At 41.3% G+C, this 23800-nt stretch overlaps 1 protein-coding gene across 1 annotated transcript in view; it reads left to right on the plus strand.

The window, feature by feature from the left end:
• Positions 1-210: 210 nt before the first annotated feature.
• IL7R (interleukin 7 receptor) overlaps positions 211-23800 on the plus strand; it is a 29055-nt gene continuing 5465 nt past the window's right edge. The window contains exons 1-6 of the mRNA XM_026649258.1: positions 211-319; positions 7165-7291; positions 14450-14604; positions 16941-17095; positions 21431-21605; positions 22747-22834. Of these exons, the coding sequence (XP_026505043.1) occupies positions 217-319; positions 7165-7291; positions 14450-14604; positions 16941-17095; positions 21431-21605; positions 22747-22834 (803 nt within the window). The 5' untranslated portion in view covers positions 211-216. The remainder of the gene's footprint in view (positions 320-7164; positions 7292-14449; positions 14605-16940; positions 17096-21430; positions 21606-22746; positions 22835-23800) is intronic.

Raw genomic sequence — 23800 nt, forward strand, 5'->3', positions numbered from 1 at the left:
CCCTTAGTTTGGAAGTGGGAGGCATTTTCAAAATAAAAGTTCCATAAGTATTTTCACTCTGGCTTCCTGGCTCGCTCTGCTTGTCATCCTTTTCAGTGTGTTTACACTTCCCCCTGCCTGCGGTTGCTTTATCAGAGCAGTGGGTTCACACTTCACCCTGGGTATAAAGCAACTGAGTGAGCTCCTCTCTCACACACAGGCACGCACACACCAAATATGCTCAGAATGACACGGACCAGCACAGCGTTTGGCATTTTACTCTTTTTCCTTCTTCACACCACTTCTGGAGAAAGTGGTTCTACCTCAGAAGATGAGTCTGGTGAGTCATTTCACGTTTGCCTTCAGGATCAAGAATAATTGAAAATGTGATTTTAATGAGATCCCCAAACTTCTACTACATGCAACTGCAGCCGTTAAACAGAATGGGTTAACATTTTAGCCGTTAGCTTTGCCTCTCTCATATTCTTTATGCATGGGATTTGTGTGATTCTGGTGGATTATTTACACAGATATCTATCTATACTTATGCCCAGTCTTGCATCCTTGTGCACCTCAAACTCCTATTAAAACCAGTGAAAGAGTGGGGTGCACAAGGAATGCAGGATAGGGCCTACTTAGCCTCTCTCATTATGGTTAGCTTTGTATAAGAATTACGATTGTTTAAGGCTGGTAAGTAAAGAATTAGTTCATTCCATTATGTTTTGCAAATACATTAAAGTGCCATATGAAAAGGATAAGGCACTGATTCTGCTCTCACAATCCTCTTAGGGAAAAATGTTTTAAAGTGCCAGAAACCGTCCAATCTGCTCCACCCCAGAGGCAAAAAGTTTCCTATTCAGAAGATTATTTTTGAGCCCCAGAGATAAGTTATCTCGAGCAGGGAGTGGCCCTATGATGCGAAGGACGCTCTCTAATCCCCCCTTTCGGCGAGGTGGGGCCAGGGGGCAGCATTTAAACAAGGAGCTTCTAGGAGCTACCTGCAGCACATCACTGATGTGTGTTTATCATAAAGGCACTCGAATGACATCAGGGGCATGACAGTAATAATGACCTTAGTTCAACAAACTCAGTTATTTTGCTTGGACAGTTAAAAGTATTTTGCAGCAGAAATAATCAAATTTGTAAATACTCCACTCAATTTAGACATTTTGTACATAGTTCTGCACTACATTCAGGAAAATTTCCCATTGCCATCAATGAGAATATTTTTCTGACATACAACTTGAGACTCAGATCCTTTAAATTGCCTAGGACCTGGTCCTGAAAACCTTTACTCACATGAATAATAATCCTCACTCATATGAGTCATCCTATTAACGTCAGTGGGACTGTGCAGATAAGGACTACTGACATAAAACTAGTCTCTCTCAATTACCGTCATTTAGGTTCCTAACATTTTGTTATTAGATGAGTAGCAGTATGGGTTCTGTTTTTAATGGTGAGGTAATTACTGTGTATCTATGCTAACTTTTAGATGTAACTCCATTAGTTCCCTCTGTTTTTCCCATCTGCAGTGAATTATATATTTATTACACCAGAACAAAGTGCATGGCAGTTTTACTGGTTAGAAGACTATAAAGAACAAACTGGTTTACAGAACTTAAACCTACTTATGATGTGTTTCCCCCCTATTTTCTTGTATTTACATAATTTGCAGCTGATCAGCACCTGATCCTGCAATCCCTTATTCAGGTGAGTGGTCCCATTGACATCAACATTAATAAAAATATATTGAAATCAATGTCTCTGAAATCACTGGGACCACTCAACTCTGACATATATTATTAACCCTGCTCCCTTTCAGTCAAAATCGCTTTGCCATCAACTTCAAAGGGAACAGGATTGGGCCCTGGTTAGAAACAGAAACAGATCCTGAAAACCCTTACTCATGTGTCCCATTGACTTCAATGGCCCTGCTCACAGGGTAAGTGTTTGTAGGGTGGGGTCAGCTCACATGAGAACTATTTTAATTTAAGATAACTTCTAAATACAGCAGATATTCAATCAGACGCCAACAACACCATGGCAATTTAAGGTCCTGATCCTGCAGCTATTTACACCTGTGCTTAACCAATATATATTATTGATATGACACATATTAATATGCATTAAGCCCACAATATCAATATGACATTATATTGTATCTATATTTCTAGCAGTTACATGGCCTGAATTGACCTATATCTTTTTATAATTCTGTTCTATGCTAAGCATCCCGTAACACTTGGCAAAGCTGAAGTCAGCTTTGGCATGCGAAAATAAGGAACTTGTGAACGGCAAAATACTTCAATGTTCTACTACGGTATAAGCTGAGGAGGTACCTTCATGGACCAGTCCCTGGAATGCTAGTATCCAAAACAAAGGAGAGGCACAGAAAAACAGGTTAAGGGGCTGGGACAAACTGGTGGGTTGGATTTAAGTGATGTGTAAAGAGTTTTGTAACTTGTAAAATCATCCTAAAAACACTCTTAGCTGAAACACACTTTCTGTGTAAGGTGAATTTAACAATGCTGCACAAGACGGCTTCCCAGAAACTGGTATCTTACTGAGCCTTTCTTCCTGTACGTTCTAATATTAGCTTTTAGCAAAAAACCTGACTGATATTGGTCATTTCGTCTCTTGAATATATTTCTTAATGGACTGAAGGTAGCCAAGCAATTGACTATACAGTTATCAGGGGTATGTACTGTGAGTAGTCCTATGGACATCAGTACACAAAGTTAAGAATGTAAATAAGTCTCTGCAAATATTTATATTGTGGTGGTGCCAAAGTCCTCTATCAGGATTGGGGCCACATTGTGTTGTGTACTGTACAAACACGGAAAAGAGACAACTGCCTTAAAGGGTTTATAGTGTAAGTGATTATGAGCCCAGTTCTTCTCCTATTGAAATTAGTGTCAAAGTTCCCCACTGATTTAAATGAAATCAGGATTAGGTGTTAAGTTTGAGTTACCTATGATCTAGGGGAAACGGTCATGATCCTGCAAATTTTTACTGATGTAAACAGACCTTACTCACATCATTAGTCATGTAGAGGTCACTGGGGCCATGATTAAGAGCTATTTGTGTGAGTTAGGATTGGCAAGTTCAGGAGTCAACAGGGAAAGAAGTATATTGTTGATTGTCAGATAGCAAAATTTAATTTTAAGCTGTTAGAATATGGTACATGAAAATTCCTTTTAAATAGCACATATCATGCTAATTGCTAATCTAATATTTTAACTGATCATTTTTTACTGTTACAAATACTTTTCATGACTCAAAAAAGTTGCATTCACAGTGCAGGAGTTCAGTGCCAGATAGGGTGACCAGATGTCCCAATTTTATAGGGACAGTCCAGAGTTTGGGGTCTTTTTCTTGTATAGGCTCCTATTACCCCCTGCCCCCGTCCCGATTTTTCACACTTGCTGTCTGGTCACCCTAGTGCCAGACATTGCAAGTCAGCTGCCCTCCTGCTTTAATGCTAGTCTAACATCTGACGGACCCCTTTACTATTTAAACATTCAACAGTTCAAATGCTAGACAAAGAAGCTCATCTTCTTTAGATTATTCAATCTTTAGGACAGCAGGATGGATTCTGATTTACAACTTCTGCCACTTTAGTCCCATTCTTATGGGTACTGAATAAATACAACTTTTCAGATAATTGTAGCAGCCGTCAAGAGGATTCTTATTTGAGAGTCTTACTTGTTGATGTGATACAATCCATGGATTTATACGTATTATGACATGGCCTTTATTTACATATTCATAGATTCATAGATTCTAGGACTGGAAGGGACCTCGAGAGGTCATCGAGTCCAGTCCCCTGCCCGCATGGCAGGACCAAATACTGTCTAGATCATCCCTGATAGACATTTATCTAACCTACTCTTAAATATCTCCAGAGATGGAGATTCCACAACCTCCCTAGGCAATTTATATAAACAACCATGCAAAACAATGTCACTATATAAGTAATAAACAGTAATAATAATTCACAACAATTTTAATGTTACCCATATGTAACCAGAATTATGAATAACTCAAGGTAAGTAATTGTATCAGAAGTCTTAAGAGTGCTGCATAGTCTCTGGTCATATAGGACATGAGTCTCTATATGTGACTAGATGGCTCAGAGGAATTGTGATAGACTTTCACCTCTATTAAACCAGTCCAAAGCCAGTTCTCGACTAGTACTGATTGGAAGCTGTCTCTCTTTAATAGTCAAGGTGAAATAAATGTCATGGTCTTGGTCCAGGTGTCCATGTAACAAAAAATATTTCTACTACAATTGGCACTAAATGACAACCTTGGAGTTTCAACAGAATAGAGTCTCAGGGTTGGAAGGGACCTCAGGAGGTCATCTAGTCCAACCCCCTGCTCCAAGCAGGACCAATCCCCAACTATTTTTTTTTTTGCCCCAGATCCCTAAATGGTCCCCTCAAGGATTGAACTGACAACCCTGGGTTTAGTAGGCCAATTTTCAAATCACTGAGCTATCCCTCCTTTTAGCTGCAAAGGAGCCAAAAATGAAATGGACATAGAGAATGATTATTATGATTACTGCTACTGATTGGCCAATTGCACCTACAAATTGGGTGCAGTGCTAGACTATGAGAAAATATCCTGTTAGTATTGTTACCTTGTCCTGGCCCATCTCCTTCCTGTCTGCATGTTTCTTTCATTCACCTGTGAGGGCTTGGCATTTAGTCTGTAAGCTCTTTGGAGCAGGAGCTGTCTTTTACGATATGTGTGTACCATGTCTAGCAGAATGGGGCCCTGGCTTTAAATTGAGGCCTCTAGGGCACTAGTGTAATATAAATAACCATGAATAATACCTCATCTCCCTCCAGTTCAGAGTTGAGGCACATTGGCAGGGCAGTGGAGTGATGCTTGCACCGTTGCGCCCAGGCTGTACCTGTTCGGTGGATAAAAAGAGAACTTCCTTCTCCAAGGGCATCAATCCTACATCTTTCTCCAGCATCCAATTCCCTTAAATATTAAAAGAAGATGGTGGGCCAAGGGTGGGACTTGGAGGATGGTGCGTCATATATCATCATTCCCATCCCCAGAAAGCAGTAGGGAACAGAAGTTAATACAGCCTGGCTTTCAGACAGCTAATGCTCACAGGGCCCATTACAGAGAACAGTACCGCTGCTTCTTACCCACTTTTCAGCTAGCTTCTGTGCAGAGGTGCTGAGGGGAGGAAGCTCCTTCCATTCTTCCCTGGTGGACCTGCCCTGGTGCCATTCACAATCTAACCCTTCATTATCAGTTCTGCTGAACTTGGAGTGGAAGTTGGGGTGGAAATATTTCTCTCAGTAGTTTGTTTATTTTGCTATCCCTGATCTGACATGCAAGAGCTTTGGATATGAAACACGCATCATCCAGTCAAACAGCAATTGTTTTATGACTCATCAAGGCAAACTTTGAAGAAATAGTATTATGTGACAAAGTTTGAGATTTCCCTGAAAGCCTGATGGTATGACATTTGACAGAAACGGATGGCACAGTCAAAATGTGCCGCAGCGCTCAAGCGCCTGTGCCAGCGTAAGGGGATTTGAAATGAGACCTCTAAAATTCTACCTTAATTTTCTAGTTCTTGTCAATAATCTGACAGCAAAGCACAAGTATCAGTTCCATTACACGTAAGTTTTGGGGGCATGAGCTATTGTGCAAAGACAGGCTGTTGATAAATTACAGAGGATTCCGCGAAGAGCCACAGGAACGATTGAAGGATTAGAAAGGATTAAAGAAATAGAAAACATGACAGTGATAGACTCAAGGAGCTCAATCTGTTCAGTTTAACAAAGAACAAGTTAGAAGGTCATTTAATCACAGTCTATAAGAACCTACATGGAGAATAAATATTTAATAATTGGCTCTTCGGTCTAGCAGAGAAAGGTATAACACGATCCAGGGGCTGGAAGTTGAAGCTAGACAAATTCAGACTGGAAATAAGGCATGGGGGTAATTAACCATTGGAACAATTTACCCAGGGTCATTGTGAATTCTTCATCACTGGCCATTTTAAAATCAAAATTGGATGTTTTTCTAAAAGATTTGATGTAGGCATTATTTTGAGGAAGTCCTGTGGCCTGGGCTATACAGGAGATCAGACTAGTGATTACAATGGTCCCTTGTAATCTATTAGTGTTCTCAGACAATTTGGGGCCTGTCTAGACAACTGCTATTTGGACCTGTTTAGCTACAATAATGTAATGACGCTGGTGTATCCTCCGGTGTAGATGTGCTGCACCAGAGTAATAAGGTGCTTAGCTTATTTGACACACCAATACCAATAGCCCCAGTACATACAAGCTTTAAGTCTTGGCCAGAAACTCCCCTTCTATTTCAGTCCTAAACTTCTCAAAGAGTAACTTTGATTCTTGCCAAACTGAGGGATGGGGCTATTGTGTGAAAAATGCAGTCTAGGATGCGTCAAGCTAACTTACCATCTAAGATTTATGTCTAGAGATTGATGCTATATTCTGGGAATCCTGGTTTGTTACTGGTGCTCCGTGCACATTTCTTACTATGCCTAGCATGTCATGAGATATAACACCTTCAAAAACCACAATATCATGATTTCTAGAAAATGCTGACAGTTTTTGAAAATGGATTAGTTCCCATTTTTCTCTTGGTATGAGGTTTGTACGTAGTTCTTACAATTAATATTTGGCTACCTGTGACTAATTTGGCCATCTCAAATTCATGCAAATTAACACTACATACTATAACATCACACTGCATGTGTATTGCATGCATCAAAGGGAGTTCTATGTACAGAGGGCTTCCAAGATCAAATCAATACTCCATCTTTTATACTATAATTAATGATAAAAGCCAAGACTGGCCTAGCTAAACCAATATATTAGCTCCTGAATGATGTCATTTTATAATTGATACACTAGCTACCCTGTGTGTCCTTGAGTATGAGTGTCAAAATGGATGGAATTCACCCTTTGTGCAGAGAGAGGACATTTAATAAACCCAGAAAAAAGAAAAAGAAAAACCCTTTCTATGATTTTATAAAACTGAAATGTTGGGCTTAGACTACTGGATGCTTCTCCTTTATAGCAACTTCTAATAAAAGAGCCTGTTTCATAATGAGACTGTTAAATTGTATTTCAAACAAACACAGTCATTTGCTTCATTAACATTCCGTATATTTCTCCTTAGATGATGAATTAGAGAACATTGATGTTGAGTGTTTCAGCCAGCTGGAAATTAAGGAAGACTGTCACTCCCTAACATGCAACTTTACGGAGTTGGACCTTAACAATACTAACATTAACCTTACAATATGGTAAGAAGCTACATACTATGTCAGCTATCACGGTACTATAATTCCTGAATACTAATAATCAATATGCCACAGGTTGGAAAGCATGGATGGAAGAACTGGGAAAAGTTCTGATTCTGAGTTTTGTACCAGTTTTGAATACAATATTCTGGAAAAAATCAAGAGTTTGGTGAGCCAGAATCCAAACTCCAAATAGGAAAATTAATCAGCTGAAAGGAATTTGTACAAAACACTCCAATAACTTTGTAATGTACATAATGGGTCTGATCCTGCTCCCACTGGGCCAGAGTCTACCTGGTCATTATGCAGAATGAGAGTATTGCAACTGACTTCATTGGGAGTCACTGTAAGTATCTTAGTAAAATTCAGCTATACAGACTGAAGAGGGTGAAGAGGAAGTGTCCATTATTTAAATCAAGACAGAAATTAACCAATCATCTCCATGCACAGAAAACATGCACTAGAATAAATATTCTGTACAAAATGTGCACAGTTATCAATGAAATCAGAGAACTTTGCTTCGAGATGGGGCCATAGCAATATTTTCAACCCTGTTTTTGTCACTGAGGCACACTTTGTCAGACTTTTCGTTCTGTGGTTTACTTTTGCTTTATCCTTTGGCTTGTTTTTCCTGAAACTGAAAGTATTGTAACAATCAGCAAAAGAAGGGGATTTTTCAGCATCCAATTCTTCTAATAGTTGCTTTACTTGTTTTCTCTTATCTGTTAGAATTTTTCTATTTTCCTGAGAAATGAAATAAAAATTGAGACATGGTGTTTCCTATCCATGGAAATAATCAGATTAAAAGGTATCATTTTAGAAAATGGAGGTTCATTAACTTATTTGATTAATAAGAAAAGTCTAGTAATGTACATTATATTTTCTTGTTTCCTACATACATAATCACTAATGCTGCATGACTTCAAAGAGTCTGCTGGAAATAATTTTCCAATGACGTCTGACATGACCTTCAACACCTATCAGACTGTTGGTTTGCCAAATTATTTTGTAGCTTCAGAACTGTATCTCATACTGTAGCTTGATCAAGTTCTTTCTCCTTGTGACGGGTTCGGTCACAGAGACCTCCTTGAGGCTGTCACCTGACATGCTGGAATTACCTCTGAGCCTGTTTGCCCTGCCAGCCTGGGATTCCAGAACCCTGCCTTGTTGAGCCAGACACTAGCCTGCTGCAACACAGACCCAGGTCTGGTCCATGCCCCCCAAAGCTGCAGACTTTAACCAAAAACTGCTCAGCAAATCCCCTATTTCCAGCACCCAGTTCCTAATGGGATCCAAACCCCAAATAAATCCTTTTTACTCTGTATAAAGCTTATACGGGGTAAACTCATAAATTGTCCGACCGCTATAACACTGATAGAGAGAGATGCACAGTTGTTTGCTCCCCCAGGTATTAATCATTTACTCTGGGTTAATTAATAAACAAAAGTGATTTTATTAAATATAAAAGTAGAATTTAAGTGGTTTCAAGGAATAACAGACAGACCAAAGTAAGTTACCAAGCAAAATAAAACAAAACACGCAAGTCTAAGCCTAATACATTAAGAAACTGAATACAGGTAAATCTCACCCTCAGAGATGTTCCAATAAGTTTCTTTCACAGACTAGATTCCTTCTTAGTCTGGGACCAATCCTTTCCCCTGGTACAGTTCTTGTTAGCTCCTGCTCAGGTGGTAACTAGGGGATTCTCATGACTGGCAACCCCTTTGTTCTGTTTCCCCTTTTATATATTTGGCACAAGGCGGGACTCCTTTGTCTAGATTGTGATTTGGACTAACCAAGGGAATACAGGAACCCATTACTGTCCAGCACAGCTTCTGAGTCTGTTGGGCAGCACAGCTGAGCCAGTGCAGGAATCGGTAATAATTGACAGAGTGGGCTGCAGGGAGAAACCGAAAACAGTTATTAATCCACTGGTTCTTTTGTATGCACTTGTATAAAGCATATAGTGCAACCAGAGCTTTGGAGCAAGACTGATACATTGAAACCAGTAGGAGTCTCACTGAAGTTCATATAAATAAAGATAAACAGCAGGTTTAAAACAAACAAAAGGAGGGATTTTTTCACACAACGCACAGTGAACCTGTGGAACTCCTTGCCAGAGGATGTTGTGAAGACCAAGACTAATACAGGGTTCAAAAAAGAACTAGATAAATTCATGGAGGATCCACTAAACTAAGGCCACTGTTTTTGTTTCTGGATGGTTAATCTTGTTGATGGGAGGCGGGAGAAGTGGAGCGGCCGCTGCGCTCGGAGAGGGAGTCTGAGCCGCACGTGTCAGCGCGCTGCCGGCAGCCCAGCCCAGGAATGCTGTAAAAAAAAATTGGGGGCACCGCTTTTGGGCGCCCCCAAATCTTGGCGCCCTAGGCAACCGCCTAGTTTGCCTTAACGGTGGCACCGGCCCTGTCCCCAATAGGCCTAGATCAAGTCTATAAAAGGCTAATGGAGACATCTAAAGAGCAGAACCTACTTAGGAAAATACCAGAGCATTAAATTAATCCTGAAATTAAAGTCATGACTGCAGCATGACTAAGTCAGTTTGCAGAGGCTAACCTCCAGGAACAAGGGGGCAGAACTAGAATATGTATCTTAGAAGACAATATGGACTCTGTTACGATCACAAGATCAACAATATCTGATCCAAAGGCTACAATATAGAATCAGTGATCTGGAGGATTGGTCCAGCAAAAATAATTTGAGGGTGGTCAGGCTCCCTCTGGAAGTGGAAAAGTGCAGGCCAATAGAATTATTGTCTAAGACCCTACTTCAGATTCTTTCCTTATATCTTGATACAGAGCTGAACATAGAAAGACCTCTCCACTCCCTAGCCCCCAAACCTTCAGCTAATGCCAAATATAGGATTTATATTCAAATTCCTAATATACAATGTGCAATAATCCAGCCTTTAAAAAGCCAGAGAAAAAGGAAACCTGAGTTGGAATGGACATAAAATAATATTTCCCAACTACAGCTGAGCTTTAGTTAAACAAAGTTAACAAAGAGCCCTGTTCAATATGTCCAGGAAGATGGTCAAGGAGAAAGGACTGACCTATTTTATAGCCTTCCCAGCTATTTTTAAAATCAAGCAGGCTGGCCAACTCCTTGGCTACTCCAAACCGGCAGAAGCAGAAAAAGATATTGCCTCCATATAATTAAACAGACAAATTAGGTGATTGATTTGCCTAACAAACTGTTCAAATTGGGATTGGTCATTTATCAATCCAAATCTTCTGTCTCCATTTCGAATAATGGTTAGGTTTTTTTTTTTTTTGGAGGGGTGGGGGAGGGTTGCTGTCTCTTCGTCTTACTCATAGTGTTTTTAAGAACAGCATACCAGTAATGTATTCAGTTTAAATTACGGGTGTTGATATTTGGTGACATACCCAAGGATGAGGGAAATATTTCAATTCTTATGGCTCTTTAAAGAGCCGGCAATTGGAAGGTCATACACTGAGATTGTGGACCCATTTGTCTAGAAGAGATGGTGCAATAGTTTCTTCTTGTTTCCCACCTCGCATATTTTTCCAGTGGATCCCCAAGCAGATATCTGTCTCTTAGACTCTAACATCCGATGCATAGTTATATGTATATTTTAGCCCAGAAACCCTATTCAAATGTACTCTGAAATGTTCATCACCTCTCCCCCATCCCTGCCTTTTGCAGGGGAGGGTAGTTGGGAAGATTGATGTATTTTGCATTCAACTTGGGGCAGAGGAGACGTGGTGGTTTGGGCTTCCCCTTCTCTAACTTCCTGATCTTTTGTCCTACCCTGACTCAAGAGCACTGCTTTCTCATACCTTTGCCTTTTCTTACACCCCCTGCCCCCTTGTCCTACCTTCTCTCAATTCTTTCTTATCCACTTAACCTCTTGCCACTCTAGCTTCTCTTTCCCCTCTAAACTCCTTATGAACTCCCCAAATACCCTTCACACTGAACTCCTCACCCTACCTATACCCTTCAGTCTCAGTGAGTATGGCATAAGATGTTTGTTGGGATACTTACCTTTGTGAGTACTTATGGCTAATTTAACAACAAGGAGTCTGGTGGCACCTTAAAGACTAACAGATTTATTTGGGCATAAGCTTTCGTGGGTAAAAACCTCACTTCTTCAGATAGTTAAAAGTATTTCTTGAAACATAAAAGGATTTGGTAATCCTATAAAAAGAAAAATATTTGTCTTGCTTAAGAAAGTTGAAAGCTGATATAACCTCCAGGAAACCCACCTCACTGAGTCTGAGGCTGAAAAGATTTTAGAAAGTGTGGACTGGTGAAGGTGTTTTTCGAAATTACTCAACCAGATCTTGGGGGTGTCAATCTTGTTCAATGAAAAACTGAACACACAAACCCTACCAACTCATAAAAGACACTGAAGGAACACCCTTACTTGTTGAAGTTTGTATTTCTGATGTTACATACAATCCTATATGCCTCCAACAAAGATGATCCCTCCTTTCTCAATCAATTATTTTCAAGATTAATTGACTCCTCCCTAAAAAAATTGATTATAGAAGGAGACTTCAATAAAGCATTAGACTTGCTTTTGGACAGATTGAGTAGACCCCAACCATCCCAATTATCTGCTAGGCAGACCATTGATGCCCAGATAGAAGAACTGGGTGTACAGAATATATGAAGACTGCAGCATTCTACAGGTAGAGACTACACCTTTTTCTCACCTCTGCATTCCACATACTCACAGATTGACTATTTTTCGGTAACATGTGGCTTGATGAGCTCTGTTATTAACAATGAAATAAAAGTGATTATGATCTCTGATCATGCACCTTTGCCATTGCAGCTCTCATCTCCTGAAAAGCTGCAGGCTGTCAGAAGATGGTGGTTAAACTCTAGTTAACCACTTTACTAGTAGACACACAATTTAAAAACTTTGTGAAGGAAGAAATACAATTTTTCTTTGAAACCAATGAGAACACCTTTGTCTCCTAAGTGATCTTGTGGGATAGTTTCAAGGCATACTTAAGAAGCAGAATAATATCCTACTCCTCCCACAAAAAAAGAACTAGACATACCACGCTGATGAATTTCAGAGGAAATCTCAAGGAGGCAGACCATCAGCTATGCTGATTTCCTCCTCTTCGGGTAAACTCCGAGAGAGGACTAATCTCAGGTACGAAACCAATAAAATAACTGCAGCTCAGGCTGAATTTGCTTTGTTTAGATTAAAACAGAGATACTGGAAATCAGGCAATAACGCTGGGAAATTATTAGTGCATAGACTTGGAGTGAACTCACTAAAAGCTAAAATCCCCTCAGTTCACTCAAGTCAGGCTGGATACTCACCCATCAAAAAAATATTAATGTACAGTTATCCAAATTCTACCAATGGCTGTATTTAGAGGAAGACCTTAGGGAGGAATCTGTCACAATGTTGGCCTTTAAGAAAGTGTGATAGCTGGTTGCTTCTAAGTTTAAATGCTATTCCTTCTGACATTCAGAGTCTTCAATTTGGGGTAACTCCAAAATTTTAATTGCCTGTAGATGCATTCTATTGCCTGATTGGATTAACAAAGGGATTTTGAACATAAACCACGTAACTAAAAATGATTCCTTCATGCCCTTTCCTCACCTTAGGGAGAAATCCCAACTGGACCCAAAGAAGGAATGGCAACAGCTTCAACTTAAACATGCTCTACGACACCAGTTTGACCTCCCTGCCTTTGCAACACCAGATCCCCAACCCATAGGGCTTTCTGAAAAAGTAAAACTACCTACCTATGCCACTGGCCAGTCTGTATTTCCACCTATGAAGCAAATTGGCAATCAGCAGTGGCAATATTAGAAAGCAATGGGAACATGAGCTATCAATTTCCCTTACCAACATCCAGTGAAATCAGACCCACCATAAAGCATTGCTCACTGGATTTGGGATTAAGATTGATCCATCAGAAAATCTTTTGGAGGATGCACTAGACTCCATGTAGATTTTTCAGGTCCTGTGCAGCCAAATCTGACAAATGCTGGTGCTGCAATGCAGCAGGCTGTAATTTATTCCACATACTATGAGATTGCTCTGTCATCCATATTTTTTGGACAGAGATAAATATTTAGGTCAATTTCTTTCTGTCCAACAACATGGAACTTCAGGCTGGCCATGCCATCTTAAGGCAGGCCAATCTATCTTGGAAATTGAAATCCTTTGACAAACTTTGGTTGGGTAGAACTCTGATCATAGCCTAATGTCTAATTCTACACTGACAGAAGTAAGTCCCAAGTGTGCCAACGATCAAAGAATGGTACTCTCACTTGTTCAGCCTGGTGACAGTGGAACAAAACAAGTTTTCCAATAGAAACAACCAAGATAAGTTTATGGATATATAATTTGGAAAAATGGGAATAATCTATTAACTTTCTCATTAATGCAACCTTTTTGTTTTTGCCGTCCCCTTGCGGCCCTAAGCCCCTCCCATTCTCCTCCACCCATTCTCTCCCTCTGTTTTCTTTTCCCTCTTTCCCCCTCTCTGACCTATCATTCCTCTGCTCTCCTCTTTCACTTACCTTTCAGGTTTTAATTTGGTCCTCTTTCAACACTCCTCTTTCTTTCCTGCTTCTCCCTTTCCTCATCCCAAAAGGGAATAATTCTGGAGATCAGTTTACGATTTTACTTGATAATGAACCCCACACTGGGGGTGAATAACAAAAATAGCATTATTATTACATAACTACACGGGCAAATCTCCTTAACCAGTTAACAATTGTCTTTGTTACACTATTCTTTGCCCTTAATAATGAAGAAGTTTGGTTCTTACCTACCTTGTTGTATAATGGTTCTCTACTCGAGGTTAGAGACCTTTCTTTTCTTTGTTATCTTTATTAGCTGTATTAAAATAAACAACAAAGAATGAATTTTAAAAGCCCCATTGTAGGGCCTGATTGTTCAAACCAATATTACAAAATTACTTACTATTGTGTATTATCCCTTTGGTTTCAAAGAAATGATGCTTGATTGCAACCACTTCACTAAGGGCTTAGTAGGGGCCTGGAGGATTGAGCTTGTGTTCTGCTCTATAGACCTAGATGTGCTTGGAACCTGAAAATCTGACCCCAAATATCAGTGGGAAAATATTTAAGAATTTTTTTCATTACGATTGAGAAGAAACTAACTCTGTCATGTTGAATTAACAGCAGCACCATCATTGAAAATCGTATATGTTCGACTATGGAGAAACAGGAAGGCACATACTTTTTATATTTCTACGGAATCCTCTCGCCTAAGGATGTTTGTGTGGTCCTTGAGTCAAACAGACCGTACTGCAGGAGTGTGGAAGTAACCCATATTGGTAAGATGCCAAGTGCTTTACACAGTATTAAGAAGTGTAAATGACTGGGGAAAAAATTGGTGCAAAAACCAACATTCACTCCAGATAAAATGGAGGAAATGATGGCTGGTTGAGGGATCAAGACATGGTGAGCTAAGGTAATTTGTGGCCCTAAGCCCAGAAAATATGTGGCTAGTCCTTACCAATCCCTCCCCCCAAAACCAAACATGATTGAGCTGCGTTCAGAATAGGGGGCTTAGGTGCTTGCCTATTCTACTTTGCTTTTAATCTACCCCATAACTGGAGAGACTTGTGGATAGCACAGGCTGCTCTGAAAAGGTTTGTCCTCCTTTGCCAAGAAGTTATGCAGTTTAGGGATGTTGTTGGATGATCAATTTCTCCTACAGTCCAGGGTGGCTCCAGTGACCAAGTGCCTTTCTTCCATCTGAGTTTGGTGCAATGACAGTAACCAGTTGGGATGCTTGCCTTCCTGCAGTTATACTTGCGTTATCACCTCCACATGGAATTCTGTAATGCACTGTACGTACAGATGTGCTTGGAGATCACCTAGAGACTCCAACTAGTGCAAAGTGCAGTAGTCCAACTACTGTAGTGGAGTTGGCAGTCAGAAGCACATTACAATAGTATTCCATATTCTCTATTGGCTTCCTGTTTGGTTCCAGATGCAATTCAAGGTTATGATATTTAGCGCTAATGATTTGGAGCCTAGCTTCCTGAGAAACCGGCCTCTTTCCCCAGGCGCCATTGGTACAATTAAGATTAGTTGATTCACTCAAGCTAACAGTCCCTTAAATATCTGGGGCACCTTATCAGAGTGTTCTCAGGTGAGGACCCTTGATTCTTGAATTCACTTCTATTCTATTCTGTTCAGCTTTATAAGCCACACTCTGCACAGCGGTGTATGAGAAAGCACTTAAGTGTGTTTAATCCTCAAGATACTGTGCAAATAATGGGTAGGTCAGACTTTCTTCTGAAGGCTAAGGGGTTTAAAGTAAAATTGTGGTCAGATATCCCTATTATTCATGTGCCTGCATATCTTTCTGAAATATTCTCCTTTGAGTCTGAAACTTTCCATGCTTGGCCTTAGCCCAGGGGTAAATTGTTTATGAATAGTTTGAGAGAGTTCCCTTTCCTAATTTTTCTTTTATGGATGGTGTGTGTGGGTGGGGTGGAGAATAACTTTTTCTGCTAAAACCCTTGTAAAAATATTAATGCTCATCCATACCATGAAAACAGCTACATGAGAACATCTCCAAATTTGGTATATGACCAGTCCACACTGACAGAGTCTCCCGGATAATTATGGGGGGAAAGAGTTAAAAATTAAGAATTTATTAGGCAGTTCTTAGCATGCTTAGTAGTGGGCTTCTGCTAAGTCTAATTAAGGTCTGTCCCCTCTTGGCTTCACTAGAGAATGAGGTCATATTATTACACAACTGGAGGTGTCATATTAACTAACATGACCTCATTTTCTAGTGAGTACAAGCCCCAAGTGATATCATTGCAAGAACCGAATATTCTGTCTGAGCAATGTCCAGGCTGGGACAGAAACTGCTGCTTCTCAGGCTACGATCAGGACTGGCTCCAATCCTGCTCCCATCAAAGTCATATTAAAAAACATATAATTTTTAATTCCAACAATAACAAGGAAATTGGCCAGAAAGAGTACTGAAGCTCTGAGATCAGCAAAAGAAATTTTGATCGAAGAGTCAAAACTTTCCCATTGTGATTGAGTAGCCCTGGTTAGATCTGGAAAGATATAGATTTTTTTCACCTTATACTTTAGAATACTTTGTCACTTCCACATTGCCTGCATAACTGCAAGCCTGTCACTAATGGACAGAGAAGCCACAAGTACAGTTATACTTACAACAGAAGAGACAGGCATAGCAAATTAGGACATATTCTTTACTGAAATTATATGGTATTTCAAAATCTGGCAAGGAGACACAATCTCATGACATTGATCAGGTAAAGCTCATACTTGACTGTTACGTGTTTTGAAGTTACTTTCCAATGATTCGATGTTACAGTGCAATGGGGCATTATCTCTACTCATAACACCAGTTACAACGCCAGATTCTCAGCTACAACTGAGAAGCACCCAGCACAGCTCTGGAAGGAAGTACAAAGCTGACATGAAGCTCACCATTGCATTCCCGCAATGCTGGGCCAGCCAGGTGCCAGGATGATTCCCTGGAGGAAGTGAGAACTTGTTAGCAGTTGTTTTGAAGTCTTTTTAAAATAAATATATTGACTTATTAGATAGTTACACATTAAGGTTACTGTTCACTGTGTGATACGTTGACTTGTTTTCCCCTTATCATCATTTACAGTTAAGCCCGAGACTCCATTTGGCATAAATATCACATTCCGAAAGGATGCAAACGAGTATTTTATTCAATACACGACACCGCATTCAAAGAAGAAATATCTAAAGGACAAATTAATACACGAACTAGCCTATCGGCAGGAAAATGGGACTTGGGAAGTAAGTGAAAATGTATAGTGATTTTCTTACTAATTGCTTAAGTCTATGTTAGTAGAAGTACTAATAATATATGCAAAAAATGTACATTTCTATTGTCCCTTAGCTGAAAACTTGGGAAACTGCAGTAATTGTTATTAGATCATTTCACTTCTAGGTCGCCATTTCAAATCCATTCCAGGCTGATAATGATTGAAAATAGTCTGAATCCATTAGACCACTTCCAATACCTCCTTCACAGGGGCATCTTGGATTAATTAATTATTTAATTAATTAATTAATTAATGCTTATTGCAATGAAAATAGAAAGTGTGACATCAGTGCTAAATTTAAGTAATTGTGATCATGATGTTTTTATTTTTATTTTATATACAGATCAATAGATCGGTAACATTAGATGTATGCTGTTCATTACCATATTTAAATGTGTACAGTTACTGTGGGCTAGATCGTGATTTGGACTAACCAAGGGAATACAGGAACCCATTACTGTCCCGCACAGCTTCTGAGTCTGTTGGGCAGCACAGCTGAGCCAGTGCAGGAATCGGTAATAATTGACAGAGTGGGCTGCAGGGAGAAACCGAAAACAGTTATTAATCCACTGGTTCTTTTGTATGCACTTGTATAAAAGCATATAGTGCAACCAGAGCTTTGGAGCAAGACTGATACATTGAAACCAGTAGATAATATAGCTAAATATTGGCTTGCTAAGTTACAACTCTCTTTGAGATATTTTGTGATGAAAGGCATACATGAATTAGGGAGATATTATTATATTATATGGTTATTAATTTATTATTATTATTAATTATTAATTAATTCTGGGGCAGAATTCTGTGATTCTCTGACTCTCAGACTAGGCCCTGGGCTACAGTCCCCTGTGGGCCAACTGTGATAGCTCACCAGGCTTGGCTGGGTTTCCTGGCCTGCAAGTCTTCCCTTTGGGAGCTGTGACCAATGGATAACACAGTGACCCAAATCAGCCTTCTTCAAACAAAGTTTTGTTTACTCTTGACAATAGGAACACAGAATAACAAGACAAAAGGATTAAAACAACAAAAGACGTATATGCATATCTGCTTTACCTAAAGCTTATGTAGGCCTAGCTTATCCTAGACACCCCCACTTTTAGGATTAGGATTCAGCCTTCTTCCCAGCAGGCTCTGCCCCTCTCACCCTTGTTCTTCAGGGCTTGTCCATTCATCCCCCCAAAGTTCTTTGTCTGCCGTCTGTCTCTGAACCGGTCACACCAGGGGGCGAAGGTATCGTATCGTAGCTAATAGTCCTGGGTGTGCGCTGAGGAGTAGTAAGCTGGGCTATTATCTAGCATCCTGGATAGTTTCCTGACCACCGAGCTATTGAATTAACTTAATATATGCATACAGTAAACATCTTTACAATACTCAGACAAACATAGAGCATGTAGAATTCATACATTAAGAACAAAAGAACACAAGAATGGCCATACTGGGTCAGACAAATGGTCCATCTAGCCCAGTATCCTGTCTTCCAACAGTGGCCAATGCCAGACGCTTCGAAGGGAGTGAACAGAACAGGACAATTATCACCCAGAGTATGGGGTTGCATCTCTGACCATCTTGGCTAATAACCACTGATGAACCTGTCCTCCATGAACTTATCTATTTCTTTTTTAAACCCAGTTATACTTTTGGCCTTCACAGCATCCGCGGTGACAAGTTCCACAGGTTTACTGTGCGTTGTGTGAAGAAGTGAGAACAGGCGCTCACATGGCACTGTTGTAGCCGGTGTCACAAGATTTTGGAAGGCACTTCAGATTCTTAAACATGAAATATATGGCAGAATGCGGGTAAAACACAGAGCAGGAGACATACAATTGTCCCCCAAGGAGTTCAGTCACAAATTGAATTAACACTTTTTTTTTTTAACGAGCGTCATCAGCATGGAAGCATGTCCTCTGGAATGGTGGCTGAAGCATGAAGGGGCATACGAATGTTTAGCATATCTGGCATGTAAATACCTTGCAATGCCAGCTACCAAAATGCCATGCTAACGCCTGTTCTCACTTTCAGGTGACATTGTAAATAAGAAGCGGGCAGCATTATCTCCCATAAATGTAAACAAACTTGTTCATCTTAGCGATTGGCTGAACAAGAAGTAGGACTGAGTGGACTTGTAGGCTCTAAAGTTTTACATTGTTTTGTTTTTGAGTGCAGTTATGCAACAAACAAAATCTATATTTGTAAGTTGCACTTTCACAACAAAGAGATTGCACTACAGTACTTGTATGAGGTGAATTGAAAAATACTATTTCTTTTCTTTATCATTTTACAGTGCAAATATTTGTAATAAAAATTTGGCCTCCACAACCTCTCTCTTACCTGTCTCTATGTCACTGATACCTACGCAATGGTGCAAGTATGGCGGTCCGGTCCAGTACGCCGTACCAGTAAGATATTTATAGCCGGTACTCTGCACAGGAAAGACACAGGAGGAGTACCGCCCCCAGCCCCGCCCCCAGCCCTTCCACGCAGCTGCGTCTCCTGAGTCCTGTCTGGGATCTGTACAGCAGCCCCGCCAGAGGATAGGACTGGGAGCGGTACAGCCGCGCTGGAGGAGCTGACAGCGTGGGACTGCCTGGCGGCCCCACATTCTGCTCCTTTTGCCACTGCAGTTCCCAGGAAAGCAGAACGTGGGGCCGCTGGGCTAGCTCTCCTAGGAACAGCAACAGCAAAAGGACCAGAATGTGGGGCTGCTGGGCGGCCCCACACCAGCAGCTCCTCCAGCGTGGCTGTACCGCCCACAGCCACGCCCACAGCCCTGTCCTCCTCCCGTACAGACCCCAGATAGGACTCAGGAGATGCAGCTGCATGGAAAGGTTGGGGACAGGGCTGGGGGTGGGGCTGGGGGCGGTACAGCTACGCTGGAGGAGCTGCTGGCTGGAGCTGCCCAGGAGCCCCACGTTCTGCTCCTTTCACCGCTGCGGTTCCACAGAGCCCTGCGGTTCAGAATTCTCTGGTGCAGCGGGAGGAGGACAGAGGCCCCTCTCCCCAGGTAATGTGGGATGGGTCATGGGGAGGGGACGGGGAGAGCATAGGGCTCCCGGGCTCGGGGTGGGGTGGAGTCACATGGGGGGTCATGTGGGGAGGTCACATGCCCCCCGTTTAGCTGGTGTTCCCCCTTTGTGTCCCTCCCATGAGTGCAGCGTACTGATAAGAAATTAATTCTACTTGCACCACAGTACCTACGTGTACTGTGACCACTCGCTCCTCCCCATTACTGCACATAAGTCTGTCTCGGAGAGATCCGCAATTCACCATGTGGTTCTCTCAGTCATCGCAAACCCATCTATCTATATTTCCAATGACCAACTCTGCCATACTATTACCCATCTCTTCCTAATAACCGAGATTCCCTCCCCCAGAGAGGTATCCTAAGTGCGAAAGGATACCATGGCATCATCTGGAAGGAGGGTCCCAACTATTGGATCATTTCCCTCTGCTTCAGTTTGATGTTCTCCTTCCCTGAGACTTTCATCCTTCTCAACAGCACGGAGGCTGTCTACTGGGGGTGGGACCACTCTACTGTGTCCCAGAAAGTCTCATCTGTGTACCTCTCTGTCTCCCTAATCCTCCAGTTCAGCCACTCTGGTTTCAAGAGCCTGTATTCGGTCTCTGAGGGCCATGAGCTCCTTGCACAGAATGCACACATACACCACCTGCCCACAAGGCAGGTAATTGTACGTGCTGCATTCTGTGCATTAAACTGAATAGCCCCCACTCTGCTGCTGGACTTCTGCCTGCATTCGTTTTACTTCTGCAGCTTTTTTGTTTGGTTGGTTTGGGTGGGTGGGGAATAGGATGTTCATTAGTCTATGTTTAGAGAATGTTGGGTGTATCTGGCTTTCACGTTCTCTCTCTAAACTCCCTCGCAAAACTCCCCTGTTTGCTGCTCCTGTTTACTAGCTCAATTATTCCAGGCAGCTTCAAATCCCTCACGTATGAATGTTCTGAGTAGCTAGCATTTTGAATAAAATTTGTCATATAAGAGCAGAGTCCATTCCTCCAGCCCTATTGTCCTGCCCTTTGGAAATGCTCAGGCTGGGCAGTATCTGCAGGAATAGGCTCTGCCCTGTGAATAATTGATTGCGTATGGCTCTCCTATGCATATGCATTTCCCTGGGCTGCTACTGGGATGCACTCACATATAAAGCAGGGCAATTGTCTCTATGAGATATCTAAGGTTTCAGAGTCTGAAAATCTTCTCTACAAACATGATTTATATATATATTCCCTTACTGAATCTGAAAAATATAATTTTCCATTCTGACAAAAAATAATCAGCTCTTTCTCTGTTTAGACAATACAGTCTCAATATCTTCGGGTAAAATTACTGGGCAAAAGCCTTCAGATGGGTGCAAGTTATGAAGTGAAAGTGCGATCAAAGCCCAATGGAGATTATTTCAAGGGTATCTGGAGTGAATGGAGCTCCTCCGAATACTTCCAAATTGCAGCGGAACACCCCATAAAGAAAAGTAAGCAAAGGGAAACCACTTTCTTAAGTTTGCAAAAAGCCTAAAACCTGACCAAGTCACTTGGTACAGCAGATCAGGTGTGGGGCTAGGCAGAGTATCAGGGGCTACTAATGACTTCCTGATTCTCTACTTGGCCTCAGCTCTGCTGCCTGTGCCAGCTGCCAATGGTCCTCCAGGGATTATCCACGTGCTGAGTATAGCCAGAGTGCTGCACACTGCAGCCACCTCTTCACCCTTCACATGCCCCGCCTATTCCCTGCACCAGCGGCTGGAGAGAGGGTGACATAGGAGCTGGCTGCCCCAGTTCTGAGCCTGTTGGGGAGGCCCCAAAGCCAGCTGAATTCCAAGCAGCGGCAATAGGGCCAGAGTGCATCCTGTTTATACTAACAGCATGGCACAATATGGACAGAATGGGGCAGAGAATCTGGCTCATTCCATTTTGCGGATGACTCTGAGCCTCCAGAAGATAAAGAGCAGTTTGCATCAAACATTTTAGCCATAGCAGAGTTAGAGCAGTACAAAAGGATTCATTTTAATATTGCCAATTGTAACATGCATTTACCTTATTTTAATCACAAACTACATTTCAGTTGTGTACAACAGCAAAGTTTTTGATCACTATGGACCTGGGACAGATACAGACCGGTGACCTACATACGGAAGGTTGAAAATATGTCCTCAGGCAAAGGGTCTGATCCTCAGTTTTGGCTGAGATATACTCAGTGCAACCCCTAAGGCAGATAAGCAAAAGTTGCTATACCCCCACCTTCAAATTCCCCAGGGCAGCCAAGGCATAAATCAATGGACCCGTAACTCAATGAGCTGGTGATGCTTCCCTGAGGCCATCGGCAGCCAATGCAGTTTAGAACAGCCCTCAGGCTATTCTAATCTGGACTAGGAGACTAGCCTGGTGTTTAGTCAAGGATCAAGGGACTGCAAAGCCACCTTTTCCCACCTTCAGACAGATGGGAGAAACAAGGCAGTTAAATCAATACATCACTCCAAACTGTATAAAATTTGTCAATATTCCCCAGTAATAATAGGTTGTTTTTTTCTTAAAAGAGTATGTCATGATAGCGGACAATAATAATGCATATAGAAACAAACCTAATATGGTATTTATTCTTTACTTTTTTGTTAGGCACTGACCTGGTTGTGGTTATAACTACTGTGGGCTTCATTTTGCTCTTTGTCACGCTTGTTCTGATCCTAACGTTTTGGAAAACCAGGTAATTTTAATCTCTTTTCATCAAAAGAGTATTAAGCCAATCATACTGTGGCAATCCCATCTCATCCTTTTATACTATCCAACAATTCTCACCCCATTCTCTGGCCTCTCCCGCAACATGAACATGTACAAATCATAGAAGAATTGAGAATGGGAGAAAGGCAAGAGAGGCGGTAGGCAAAAGGAGACTGCCTAGTGCCTTTGTCACCTCAAGATTAGATTGCTGTCACATGGTCTACATCCTGGGACCATTCAGAAGCTGAAGCTGGTGCAAAATGCTGAAGGCTGTTTATTGAGTAATGGGAGCGCATTAGACCAGTACTCTGTGGTCTGGCCTGGCTTCCAATAAGCTTCTGAGAGGAAATCATGGTGTAGGTTTTAACCTATAAAGCCCTGACCTATCAAGTCAGGTTTGGGAGCTGGTTACCAGTGAGATTACCTCTCTTCTCATGATATATTGCCACAGTTGAAATCAACAGAAGTGGTCAAGCTGGAGCTTGTAGATCAAACTGTTCAAAAGTGGCACTAATTTTGGTTGCCTCAAACTTGGTGCCCAACTTGAGCGCCTGATTTTCTGTGGTGCTGCATACCTGTGGCTCTCATTAACTTCAGCTGAAATTCCAGCAACTGAGCATCTTTGGAAAAACAGGTCTTAGATGTCACAAGTTAAACACCTCATAAAAGAGGCATCCAAAATTCATGGTCACATTGATAAAGTAGGCTCTCTGCCTCCAATCCCTATTGGAAAATACGAATAATATGTACCTAATTATCTCTTACTATGGTGTTTTGTGGGTTAATTAGCCAATGGTTTGTGAAGTACATTGTGGATGAAACGTTCTATCCACATAACAGTAGAATATTGTTATCATTCGGAGGCAGTGGGATAAGACATATATTCCACACCACTCACATCCTTCCTCTACCTTCACCGTTGGAATAAGAGTTCAGAAATGGCCGTCTTAGA

This window comes from Terrapene carolina, unplaced genomic scaffold, assembly GCF_002925995.2.
Source record: "Terrapene carolina triunguis isolate 2854851 unplaced genomic scaffold, T_m_triunguis-2.0 Scaffold69, whole genome shotgun sequence".
Classification (NCBI taxonomy): domain Eukaryota; kingdom Metazoa; phylum Chordata; order Testudines; family Emydidae; genus Terrapene; species Terrapene triunguis.